Genomic DNA, 12,868 nt, shown 5'->3' on the forward strand with positions numbered 1-12,868 from the left:
TATTTTTGTTCTAGATTTATTACACAAAAAGTCTTCCTCTTCTCTAAAAACTCCATATTCTTAATGCAAACACTTGATCCATACATCTCTCTCTTTTCTCCCAAACCAAACTGCTCATCCTCTAATACACTTTGTTTCTGTTCAAATTCTCTCAATAGCACCTCTACCATATCCTGTACTGTACTGTACTGTATACCCAACAGAGATAGTACCTCTATACTGTAGTTTCTACACTTACTTGTTTAATATCATTCTCCCAATCAAAATCTTGTAAAAGTTTCAACAGTGTATGTGTTAAGTTCAGTTTAGAAATACCACAGGTGAGATCCACATAACCATCCCACTGGTCCAGATGCTTCTCAGTAAAGCTGAGCCAGGATGCCACCTGCTGAAGAGGACCCTCAAATTCCTCTCTTGATAAGGAGTAATAACAGGCTGGTGTTTTCCTGTAAAGTGATTCTAAGTATAAAATAGTGCTGACAGATTTGTACATTGTTTAATATTTCATAGAAAGTAATATAAAAATTATCATTAAACTTTTACTTGCTCTCCTTATCAAACTTGATCTACTTTACCAGCAATAATATTTTTCTTACTACAAAATCATACAAATGGAGGACAGACCCTGAAATTCCATTACAGTACCATACATGGCCACGTCTGGACTAAGCAACCTGTGTTTTATCCTGCCAAGACTTTGGATTTAAAATTCAGGAAACCCCATGAACATTATTGGCTAAGAATATATTTATCATTTAGTTAAACCTTCTTTTGAAATTATTAACAAATGCCAAATACTGTTTTAAGCTGTCATACACACAAAAAATGAGAACACATATCTGACAGTAACGCCATGTAATAGTTTGAATCTTGAATAAAATATGTTAAAAGATTACCAAGATAAGGTGAAATTTTTTCATCATATGCAAATTAAATATAACACTTACCAGTATATAAGTCACGTTATAATTCCTTTTCATGTTTGTTATATACAGACAGCAACACTGGGCAGAGCCATTACTAAAACATACTTTACTCACACAACACCAAAAACACCCGCCATATTCTGCACAATATTGGAAGCTACAGTCAGCAGGAAATCCACGACAGTCACCGCTGTTTTTGGTGTCATCTCAGCAGGCATTATTGATCCCAATACGTTAAGGGTGACTGTCTTCAACTGTGAGAGCAGGTGAGCGTAGGTCGTGTTCTTCATGGCACCGTGAAGAGCGGCAGCTGTGTCTTCAGGGTCCATTTCTTCCATGAGCATAGACCCCATCTGAAGATGGATATGAGTGAAAAATTATGAATTAACAATAGTCTTTGGAAGTGCAATCTATATTTTCTTTTAATGTTAGTTTACCTACAACTACATCCACACTGACTATAAGATAATAAATAACACACAACTTATGACGAATCATTTAGACATCACAAATACAGTAATGACAAAACACTAAAGGCATAAAACATAACAGAAAGCATGAATACAGTATAACAACACACAGAAGCAACTAACATGAAACCTAAATGTACAGTATTTGCTCAAACTATTTCTTGCTACAGGTTGTACCTCTCTAGTCCGACAACCTCGGGACCTGACCGGTGCCGGACCATGGAAATTCACCCTTTTCCTGGATAGATAGTGACTTGTGCTTACGCTTGGAAGCACTAGCACCACTTCCACTGCTTCGTGGTCTCTTTGAAGATATATTGAAGGGCTAAATGTTGTACAGTAGGTTCTCAAATTTTGGGAGTTTTTAATTCAACATTTTTTTATTTGGACACACAAAAAAAACACTTCGCAATTTAAAATTTTGACGGCGGAAACTCGAATTTCGACGGGTTTGAGCGGCCCGCCAACGTTCAGACATGCACAAATCGTGTAAACAGTGTCATTTCTCTTATGTACAAAAGATTCATTATTGTTTATTACTGAATGTCTTTTTGATTTAATAAACTTTTATGTGTGCAAAATGAACAATACAATTCATTAATAATACGTAAAATAATAAAACACACGAGGAAACGAGACGGGATTGTTTTCGTTGATTACAAAACCAGTGACTGACTGGTTCTACATACTGTATAAAACTGAAGAAAATAAGACCCTGGTTGTAGCTGTAGTAAAATTAATGTAAAAAATTAATATGGTTGTTTTAAGTAATGTTATTTAATGTTAATAAATGGAACAATATAAGTAGCTAACCATTAATGGTTAAGAAAAAAGTGAGCTCACGTATGTAAGTGCGCACATGTGAAAACATATCATCATTACTCTACATAAGAATATGAAAGCAACACTTATTTACTGTTTTTATATATTTTAATTAATGTTTCTGAATTTAAAACAAAAATTCTACCCACCAGTGGTGGTAAAGTTGAAAACATAAGGACAGCCAATGTTGTTGTGTGTGTTTTTACCCGGATGACGTATGCTCAACTCTAGCTGAAGCTGTAGAACATAAGAACTTTTTCTGTGTTGTTTTTATTTTTTATTTGATTTTGTCTGTTATTTTCGTTGGTTTATTAGGATGTTGCTTTATTACAGGTAGTAATTCGCCAAAAAAAGTAGGGTATATAAGGCAAAATTTAGCCAAACATCAAAAGTACCAGACTCAAATTAACTTTCTCCATGGGCAAACTAAAATCGTTCCGGACCACGGGAGTTTACGGACCAAAGAATGCCGGACTAGAGAGGTACAACCTGTATATGTAGAGTAGCTGAAAAGGTCCCAATTCTGATTCCTAGCACTGTACTGTACATATACTGCAGTGTATTTAGCAGCTATCATGTTACTCCAACACCTTGTAGGATATAAATTCACCACAGGGTTGTTGTGCCTCCTAACTATGTACTCATGTTAATATTGAGTGTTACTATTGTACTCAGGCTGGCAAGTAAACCCAGTATCCATTACATGCTGAGAAAATTATCTAACACCTTCATATTAGATCAGTGGTTCCCAAATTGTGGGCGAGAGGTTAGTATGTGAGGGAGGGAGGGAGGGGGGGGCAGAGGCCAAGTGAAAAACATATACTGAATAGACATTCTTTTTTCTTTATTGCTAATTTTCAATAAAATTATGTAACAATGATTATTTTCTTGGAACAGGATGCCTTCCTGAAAAACCCATTGTTGAGCGAAGTGATCACTAAACAAGGGATAACAAGGAATAATATCACAAATAAGTAGCACTCGAGCAGGTGGGGCTGAGCTGTGAGCTATGTTCAGCAATTAGAACACAAATTCACGGACCGCCAGGCAAGAGATGAGGGTCGTGATGCGTATAGTGGGGGGTGAAGGAGGGGGTTTGAGAATTGCAATTAAATGCCAGGTAGCGACGTGGTCCTCCTAATATTACTTATTAAGTAATTATTAGATGTCTTAATTGCCTGTATGTTGGCCTGGTGAATTAGCTAGGAATTAACATACCTAGGTAACATATGCTGAAGTCGCATTCAGAGCTTCAACAAAAATACTGTATTGACAAATCAGTAAATAAAAGCCAAATGAAAGTTTAAAACAATTGCCATTTGCATACACTCCCTGGTTCACCATAGTAACGAAGACCAGCTGGGATGCATCTGAACAGAAAAAAGAGAATAACTTTCTCAGGTTTCTTATGGCATTTTTGCATCCCTATTCAACATGAGCAAGAGAGCAAGTGATGGTAGTGCTGGTTCAAAAGCTAATAGACAGTGTATAAACTTAGCCGAGAAACTAGATGTGTTAAAACGATATGAAAAAGGTGAGAGGTCTGTGGATATTATATGGAGCAAACAATGAACATATTTTCTGAAGTGGATCCATTAACAGAACAAAGCATTAAAATTAATGGACATGAAAAACACATACAACCTCTACAGCTTTATTATTCGAAGGCCTAAACCATCAACTTTAGCTACACCATCAAATTCAGCATCATAAGCAGTTTCATTAACAACTTCAGGTTTAGTAACAGTTTCAATAACAGCTATGACATATTTATGGAAAGCTACAGCTTCAGCAAGAATTGAACCAGCTGAGTAAAAACTCACACAACATCATTGGCTGTCCTTATGTTTTAGACTTTACCACCATTGGTGAGTAGAATTGTTGTTTTACATTCGTAAATATTATTTAAAACATATACAATGGTCCCCCAGGTGACGGTTCGGTTAACGAAATTTCAGTTTACGAATTACCTTCCATAAGAATCTTCAATTAGGTTAACGAACAAAAATTCAATTAACGAAATCCTTACAAACATCACGTTTTGTTGTGAGCATCAGCTGATGGGCTAGTCTGCCTATTCAGTAATTTGTTCTAAGTTTTTGCATTTTTTATATTAAAATTATTAGTCATTTTAACCATATTTAGCACATTGATAATATATGCAGTACAGTACAGGGAAATAGTTCTTTGTGCACCCATCAGTCGCTTGACTCAGCCACCAGGCGTCAGTTGGGCTTTGAAAACAGTGTAGTGAACATCTATTTTGTTGGTGTCTTGAATATTTTTGCATTTTTCAATGAAATTATTGGCCATTCTGAAATTTAGTTAACATGTTGATAATATATAGCACAGTGCAGTGTTGATTTAAATAAAATAATCTTGAATTACACCTAATGAACTTAAAATTTTATTGGTGAAATGATGGCATGGGTCAACTGAAAGGTGATTTCTCCTCCATCCCCAGTTCCTTCTCTTCTCCCTTCTCCTCCCCCACTTCTAATTCCCATCATCATCATCAACCAGGAACCTTCTACATACACACCTCAAAGTAAGTGTACTTTACTGCATTTTTTTTTTACTTTGTATGTACTTTTCGGTGAGCTGGAACCAATTACCCAATATCCCATTGAAACAATGGATTCGGTTAAAAAAATTTCGGTTCACGAACGACCTTCTGGAACGAATTGTGTTCGTTAACCGAGGGACCACTGTATATTAATATTTTGTTCAATCCAGAATGCGATGTCTAGCTTTATTCCTAGGTGTGTAAATGCCTTGTATTAACTCGCCAGGCCAACAAACAGGCATTTAAGACATCTAATAATTACTTAAATACGTAATATTAGGAGGACACGTCGCTACCTGGCTTTTAATTGCAATTTTCAAAACCTCCTCCCACACCCTCCATCACACGCATTGCTACCATCATCTTCTTGCCTGGTGAATCGGCTGTAAATACGCACAAGGAAAGCTCCGCTAATTTGTGTTGTAATAACTGAAATATTATGTGCCACAAGGTTTTACTACAGCTACAACCAGGGTCTTATTTTTTTAGTTTCTTATGTAGAACCATCATCCCGGACTCCCGACTGTTAACACTAACGAAAACAATGGCGTCCCATCTCCTCTTGTGTGACCATATTATTATTCATGTATATTGTATAAGGTGCATTCATAAACATTATTCAAAGAATATAGTTTGCATTTTTCATTAATTTTATTGTTTTGGGGGAAAATAGGGTAAAAAGCCACACAGAAGATATGGAAAGGTCACACTTGGAACGCATCTCATTATTATTGCTTTACATTAATGGTATTAATGATTCACAATACAATGAATCACCTCGCACTGCAATATTGGAGAACACATTACCGTCGTTATTCGAGGCTTTACTTTACCAGGAAAATTTCTCAGAATTTTCCAGAAAATGTGCCCCTGAGAAAATCGTTCCCAAAGCCGTAATTTTCTGGAAAATTCCAGCTTTGGGAACGATTTTCCGTGAAAATTTCAATTCCGGCTATCGGAGAGTTCCGGTTAAGAGGGATTCCGGCTAATGGAGATATTACTTACAGTACTGTAATATTCTGCCCAGTGATATTCAATTGATCTTTTCTTTAAATCAATTAAGCTTTCATTTATCTATACTGTATACAGTACAGTACTAAACAATTACTTCAGTATCAGTCTTTCCAAAGCTGTCTCTTACAACAGGATCTTTCATTCCATCCAGATCATCCATAGTTATATACACAAGAAGTTTTCTATTTGTTCCTTAGTTAAATTTCATTAAATCCTTTTCTACCACAATGATTTTCATTTTCATAAAGTGATGTGTTTACAAAACAAAATGATATATACAGCAAAACCATAAACTTATTAGATCACTCTCACAAACTTTAAAAAGAAAATGACAGTGCAAGGCAAAAATAAAACATTTTAAAACATCAGCAGCAACCACTGAGCCTTACAGCAAAGTCAATCAAGAAAGAGAGGTGTTGATCTGTAATACCAGCATCACTGTTGGCATATTCTTGCCACTCTGACACTGACACCTGGGATAATGTCAACAGCACTGTCACAAGAGTTTCTGGAGGAAGATATTGGCCAGAAAATTCACCCACCACACTGGCCATCACCTCACACCAAGGGGAAGAACTGTTTATTTTCACAGCTAAAGTTCCAAGCATTTCTTGCAGCCAAGATGAACAGGTGAACAACTCCAACTTTGTGTTGGGCATAAATATGAATGCTAAGTTAGCCAAAGTTTGGTAAAAAAAATAATTCTTAAGTAAATACTAAAGACTACTGTAATAAGCTATAGAAAAACAAGTTCTTTTAGTGCAATAAATTATTCTTCAAATACAGGTATACAACTATGAGAATTATCACTGTAGATAGTTCCACACAGTTAGTAGGATGCAGAAGAATGTTAAATTTGTTTCAATAAAACTGTCTTAGTTGAAATCAAATACTGTATGTATCTGTGATGATAAACTACAGTTCAAAGTTTGTTACTTTTCATATTCACAACAACATTGTTCATAAAGTAAGTCAAGACATATTGTACCTAAACTGATCATTCAATAGTTACTGTGTCTTACTGACTAGCTTCTGAAGTACAGTAATTTAAGGTATGTAATTAACCTACTTTACTTTATCCTCACATCTCTGTTATACACTGTTGGCAAGTACTGACACCAGACTGTATCTGTTTATGTGCCAGTGTTGGTCAAGTATGGTCTTCAAAGAGTTCATACTCGGTGCTGTCACAACACTCTTTGGCAGATTGTTCAAGAGTTCACAATTCTCACACCAAAAAAATGTGCCCTGACAATTTTCTGAACTTGTGGCTTCTTCAACCTTAAGCTATGACCCCTAGTGGAGCAGACATCCGCCAGTTCCAGGTATGAACATTTGACTGCGTAATGTTGTCTGAGGTGTTTGTAGACTTCCATTAAGTTATTCTTTGCCCACCTAAAGCATAGAGTATAAGCTTGGCAACTGCAGGCATTACACTCCTTCTGGGTAACTGAGGTGCCATAGTACAGTTAACAGTCTGGTGGCCCTCCTTTGGGTATTTTCAATCAATTGACAATCTCTAGCACATCCTGCTTTGTATGATTCTACACCGACATGACCGCATAACCGCTTATTCAGGGGCAGATCCAGGGGGGTCCTGGGGGTTCTGATCCCAAACTTTTCACCAGAAAATTACAATACCCATGATATTGGTCAGATTTCAAAAAATTTTCAAGGGGGGGGGGGGGCTTACAGCACCCCACCCCCAAAAAACCCTAGCTAGGTGGGTTCGCTGTGTTCTCCATGTTCCCCCACCCACAACTTTTTTGATCCCTTCCCCCTATTGATAATCCTGGAACCACCCATTATTTCTACTTGAGTGACAGAGTTCTGTTTATTCAATCGCATTATATCCAAATTGCATCCACTGCATTCGTGTTATAGAAAATAATTATGTTCCCTTATACATTCATCGTGTTATAACCAATTCATGCTATGAAAACATGTGTCATAGAAGAACTGACTGTGTATGATAACCAGATACAGTATATGATAACTGGACTATGAATGCATACTGTAGTTATCTTGTTTGTTCTCTGGAGCATCATACAAGTCCTCCTGGTAGCCATGAATCCCATATATTTCATAAAAAATTAAATAAAACTTGATCCAATCCTTCTGTTGAGAGGAATACCATCATATCCAGACAAAACACAAGCCGTCTACTCTATTTCTAAATGACAATGTTAAAACCAAGGCACTACAGTATTACAGGTTGACAATCCTTTATCCGAAATCCTTGGGGCCAGAGGCACTTCGGTTTTCGGAATTTTTCGGTTTTCAGAATGTTTTTTTTTTTAATGTGTATTAGCCCACCCGGGCATAGATCACTGACCCACATTGGGGCCTGGAGGTCGAAAATATAATAAAAATAATAATAATAATAATAATAATAATACATAGGTCTAGGTCGTGTTTCTCACTTTTGATCTTTTTTTCATTCTTGTATTTCTTTACTGTATTATTATTTTATTATTACAGTATTATTGTTATTATTATTATTATTAATTTTATTATTATATTTTATTATTATTATTATTATTATTATTATTATTATTATTGTTATTGTAATCATTATTATTTTATTTTGGTGTATTTTTATTATATGCATTACTAAGAATAATTATTATTACAATTAGTATTACATTAGAGCCCCTCAGGCCTGATGTGATCAAAGATCTGTGCTCTGCTAATAATCCTGTTTAAAAAAAAAGTCACTAAAAAAATTATAGAGCTTTTCGGAATTTCGGATAAAGGGTTGTCAACCTGTATTAGTAAATTCTAAAGAATTGTTAGTGTACTGATGGTAGTTTGCTCATGACACCAACCACAGTGACAGTCAAGGAGGCACGGAAGGCCATATGTTTGTTAGTGCACTGATGTTACTCCACGCTCTGCTCACCCACTCCGGGCAGGCTTTAGTTTTATAACATAACGATCCAACATTGATGATTAAAGAGGAAAATATTCTGATTTTTCTATTTAGACCAATTTAATCTCTATTATTTGATCAAGATAAATCAATACAGGAACCATTAAAAATTAATATCAGAATACTCAGGGCCGGATTAAGACCCTTAGAGGCCCTAAGCACTTAAAAGATTTTGGTGCCCCCCCCCCCATATATATGTAATTCAAAATATAAACAATAATAAACCATAAAATAAAATGTTATTTTTCGAAATTAAACAAAATTTACAGTAAGATGGAAAATAATGTTTATTTTTGTATACGTCCACTTTATTTATAGTTGAAAAGTTTTCTCCTACTTTTTTTAATTGCAAAGTCTTTGATCAGATCCTCAAAACTAGTCTTATGTAACACATCTGCTTCTATACTTAGTAGAGATAAGGCATCCAGCCTGCCTTGTTGCATAGTTGTTCTGATGGGATTTTTAATATACTTCAACTTAGAAAATGAACGCTCAGCTGAGCAATTTGTGACCATTAATGTTAAAAATATACGAAAGCCAATATCAACATTTGGAAAGGCACACTCAATATTGTCTTCTACAATCATTTTACAAAGTTCAGCATGACTGAATCTTGTTTTTACATTTTTTGTTGCACTGAACTTATGGCGCACATATAAGTGAAACTGCTGAAGCTCAGCTGAGAAATTAGTGTTGAAATCCTCTGGGTAAGCATCAATCAGCTTTTGACAGCACTGAGAATACCTTTCAATTTCAGTAGATGATGAAGTGGCATTATGTGGCACATCACTTAGAAAAGAAAACCTCTGCTATTTCTTTATATATCTCTCCTCTTCTTCTCATCTCAGTTTCAGGTTTGTCAATAATTGTGTAAAAGGTGGTGATACGAAATTTATCTCTGGCATTCAGATATACTTCTGGTGCATCTCCGTGAGCCTCAGTGGACCATGGGGCAGTTACCAGATCCTAATTTTGTTGTGCTGTATCCCCAAGATTAATGTATATCATTAACTTCTATAATTATTATTTATTATTATTATTGTATATATATGTATGTATTTTTTTCATTTAATGTGTGGGCCTCTTTTTGTGAACCCTGGTTCAGCTGCACCATTTGCAGTTTTGCACCATATGGTCCATGGTCCATGGTAAATCCGGCTATGGAAAATTTCTGTGGTGCCCCCCTTCCCTTGATGCCCTAAGCACGTGCTTATTTTGCTTAATGGTTAATCCAGCCCTGAGAATACTTAAAAAAAATACTGTACTACCTGCAATAACTACAGTGTGTTTATTACTCACAATTGTTGGGAAAGGAGAAAACATGTACAATGAGGTCGTGTATTTAGCGAGTAATATAGACTGGAAAAATTGCGCCAAATTCAAATTCGCCAAATGCAAATAAATAAACTAATGGGAAAAATAACAATATAGACCGGCCCTTCTACATCAACCTCTGATTTTCCCATTTATAACCTCCAAATGATACAAATTTAGCCTTTATTGACCTGATTGTGCTTTCCGGAAACTAGTTTTTAGGCCTTCCTCAAGTAATTTAATCACACGCTGCTTATCCTGCGTCGAGTACTGGGCAAACTCAACTCCCTTATGATAGTCCGGCTTCTCCTTTTCCTTATTTGGCCCCTTAGGTGTGTCTGTCCCACCCCCACCAGCACCAGTAGGACCCCCAGTAGAGGTAGAGGCCATTATCTTGACTCGACAGGTGGTAGCACCACTCAAAAAAGCACACAATAACAGCCCGGGCGGTCGCTAGGATGGCGCGGGCTACAACTTGATAGTTGCGTTCTTGTAAACCTCTTTTACATTCACCACCGGCAATTTGATCACCAGAACACTTCTTGGAAACTTTCTTCTTACCTTGTCTTTCCGTATTCACTGCTAACAGAACAAAATAGGAGAAAATAGCGAAAATCATGAAGTAATTGACAGAGACCGCGCGATTCAACTAATCACATGATGTAAACAGAGAGCGCTTGTGTAAACCGTTACTAGTCCTCACTGCGAAACTTTTTTTTACTTATTCTTTTCATACAGTACTTATGGCTAACAGCTAAATTTGCCCCCCCCCCAAAAAAAATTTTTTTTTGAGAGTATAGCTCCTCCGCGACTTATGATCTACTCGACTTATGACCACCCGCACTTACGACCTGCCTCAGTCGTACCAAAATTTTGTCAAATTACGTATTTTCGAGTCCCAACGTCAGTACACAGACAAAATTTTCGTTTGTTATTCACTTTAAAATGGCTGGCAAGCTTAAAAGTGAGAGTTTTGTGGTGCTAAGAAGAAAAAGAGACACCCATTTTAGATTTTCTATGTATTATTTAAGCATTTTCGACTTAAGACCATTTCGACTTACGACCTGGATTTGGGTCCCTAACCCTGTCGTAAGTCGGGGAGGAGCTGTACCTCTCAAAAAACACTTCACAAACAAAAGACAAGAATCAATTGAACATGTGATGTCGAACGTGAACCGTAAACATTGCATAACCCCACGCCGCGCTTAAAGCGTTGAGGATGGAATCAAAAAATTGAGGATGGAATCGCACTATAGCCAACATTCGTATGCAAAAGTTCGCGTTTTACAAACAGCTTTCCCCTATTCATCAATTGTGTTGCAACCAATTCGTGTTGACAAAACACGCGTTGTAGCAGAAATGACTGTAACTGGTATGAGGGCTGCGACGTCATTCAAGATGGTGGCCAGCATTCAGCTGGCTGGATCTTGCAAAATTCATGATATTTTACGCCAAATATAAGACTTGGTTACATTAGGTAGTGCTCGCGAAATTCAAAAACGCGAAATGAAATCACGCGACATATGAGATCTTACTGTACTGTAAACCCTTGTTATTCATGAGGGATAGGTTCCAAGGAATGGCGTGACTAGGCAAAACCGTGAATAGCAATTTGTAGTACCTTAGTGCACAACTGTATACCTATACCAAACAACAGACCAGCCGTGGCACCACTCATCCCTCCTTTAACTTGTCTAATAATAAAAGTTTCTCTGTCAGGGTCATCACTGACTTTTGCCTTTTACATTTCACTCCACTAGTATCACTAGCACTGACACTCGGCAGTCTTTCAGGGGCCATTTCACACAGAAACACTAAAGTTTTGAGAGTACAACACGAGATGCTGCGTGGGGTGACTCGTTGTGCTGCAGGAAAAGGCTTGGAAGCTAGCCACCATAGTCACCATCTGCTTACCGTGAATCGTCGAATTCACGAATCACAAAACCGAGAATGGGAAGGGTCTACTGCAGTAAACAACTAAGAGATACAGGATGGTGTTTCAATATCTAAACTAGACTGTTAGTACAGTTGACATGACACAAGTTAACACGCTAACAAAACCAGTAGTGACTCACCTGGTTTTGAAGATTAAGTTGTGTCGTCTCCTTCTGGATGTCTTGGACAACATAAGAATAATCTTTCAATAATTGTTTGAACAACTGAGGGTCGAGGAGTCTCTCATACAGGCTGGCACTTCCTGGTGGGTTTAACAACATCCATAATCATTTCTCTGCTCTTTAATTGTTTACACCACATTACACAGTACTGGTGGTTAATTTTCAAGTGAAATAAGCTGGGGCATCTAATTTTTAGTAATCTTTCTTATCCTATACCTAATGTTGCAAAAGTAGCATCATCACCTTATTCAATAACAAAGCTTGGGAGGAAACTGACCAAGATATATAAAATCAACAAGAATAAAATGCTAACTAAAGGCAAAATAATGTTGAACACAAAACATCCTTAAGTAAGAGCAAGAGTGGCAGGACATTGATTTGGAAATTGATCACTTTATTACACCTTGTAGTTAGCTCTTAGCTTACCATCTTTGGTGATGGGTCTGAGGGCTGCGTTGATCTTTATGAGTGCCAGGGCGTAGGTGTGCCTGCTGGCGGGGTTATCGTCCTCAGACATCCACTTCTGAAGGGCCGACATGCCAATGAATATCCCACGAACATACCTGTAACAAAGGGAAGTAGATGTTTGTTTTTATATGGCGAATATAATGATAAAATTTTATACAAGTTAAATGTGAAGACCATATAAAATATGACAAAACATTGGCAATACAAAATGTTTTGTACCACTATGAAAATGTGTCACA

At 36.8% G+C, this 12,868-nt stretch overlaps 1 protein-coding gene across 5 annotated transcripts in view; it reads right to left on the reverse strand.

Annotated features, from left to right (window-relative positions):
- The window catches only part of LOC121875159 (phospholipid-transporting ATPase ABCA1-like), a 157,731-nt gene that overhangs the window by 81,203 nt on the left and 63,660 nt on the right, over positions 1–12,868 (reverse strand). For 3 of the 5 annotated variants that reach the window (XM_042379595.1, XM_042379593.1, XM_042379596.1), the window contains exon 1: positions 239–294. Coding sequence is in view for 2 of the 5 variants with exons in the window: in XM_042379592.1 (XP_042235526.1) it covers positions 239–446; positions 1,041–1,279; positions 12,120–12,241; positions 12,588–12,724 (706 nt within the window). In the remaining 3 variants the exon portion in view is untranslated. Of the gene's footprint in view, positions 1–238; positions 447–1,040; positions 1,280–12,119; positions 12,242–12,587; positions 12,725–12,868 lie in introns of those variants that run through there. The other 2 variants (XM_042379592.1, XM_042379591.1) reach the window with 1 other exon arrangement.

The sequence above is a fragment of the Homarus americanus genome, unplaced genomic scaffold (assembly GCF_018991925.1).
Source record: "Homarus americanus isolate GMGI-L3 unplaced genomic scaffold, GMGI_Hamer_2.0 scaffold36970, whole genome shotgun sequence".
In the NCBI taxonomy this organism is placed as follows: domain Eukaryota; kingdom Metazoa; phylum Arthropoda; class Malacostraca; order Decapoda; family Nephropidae; genus Homarus; species Homarus americanus.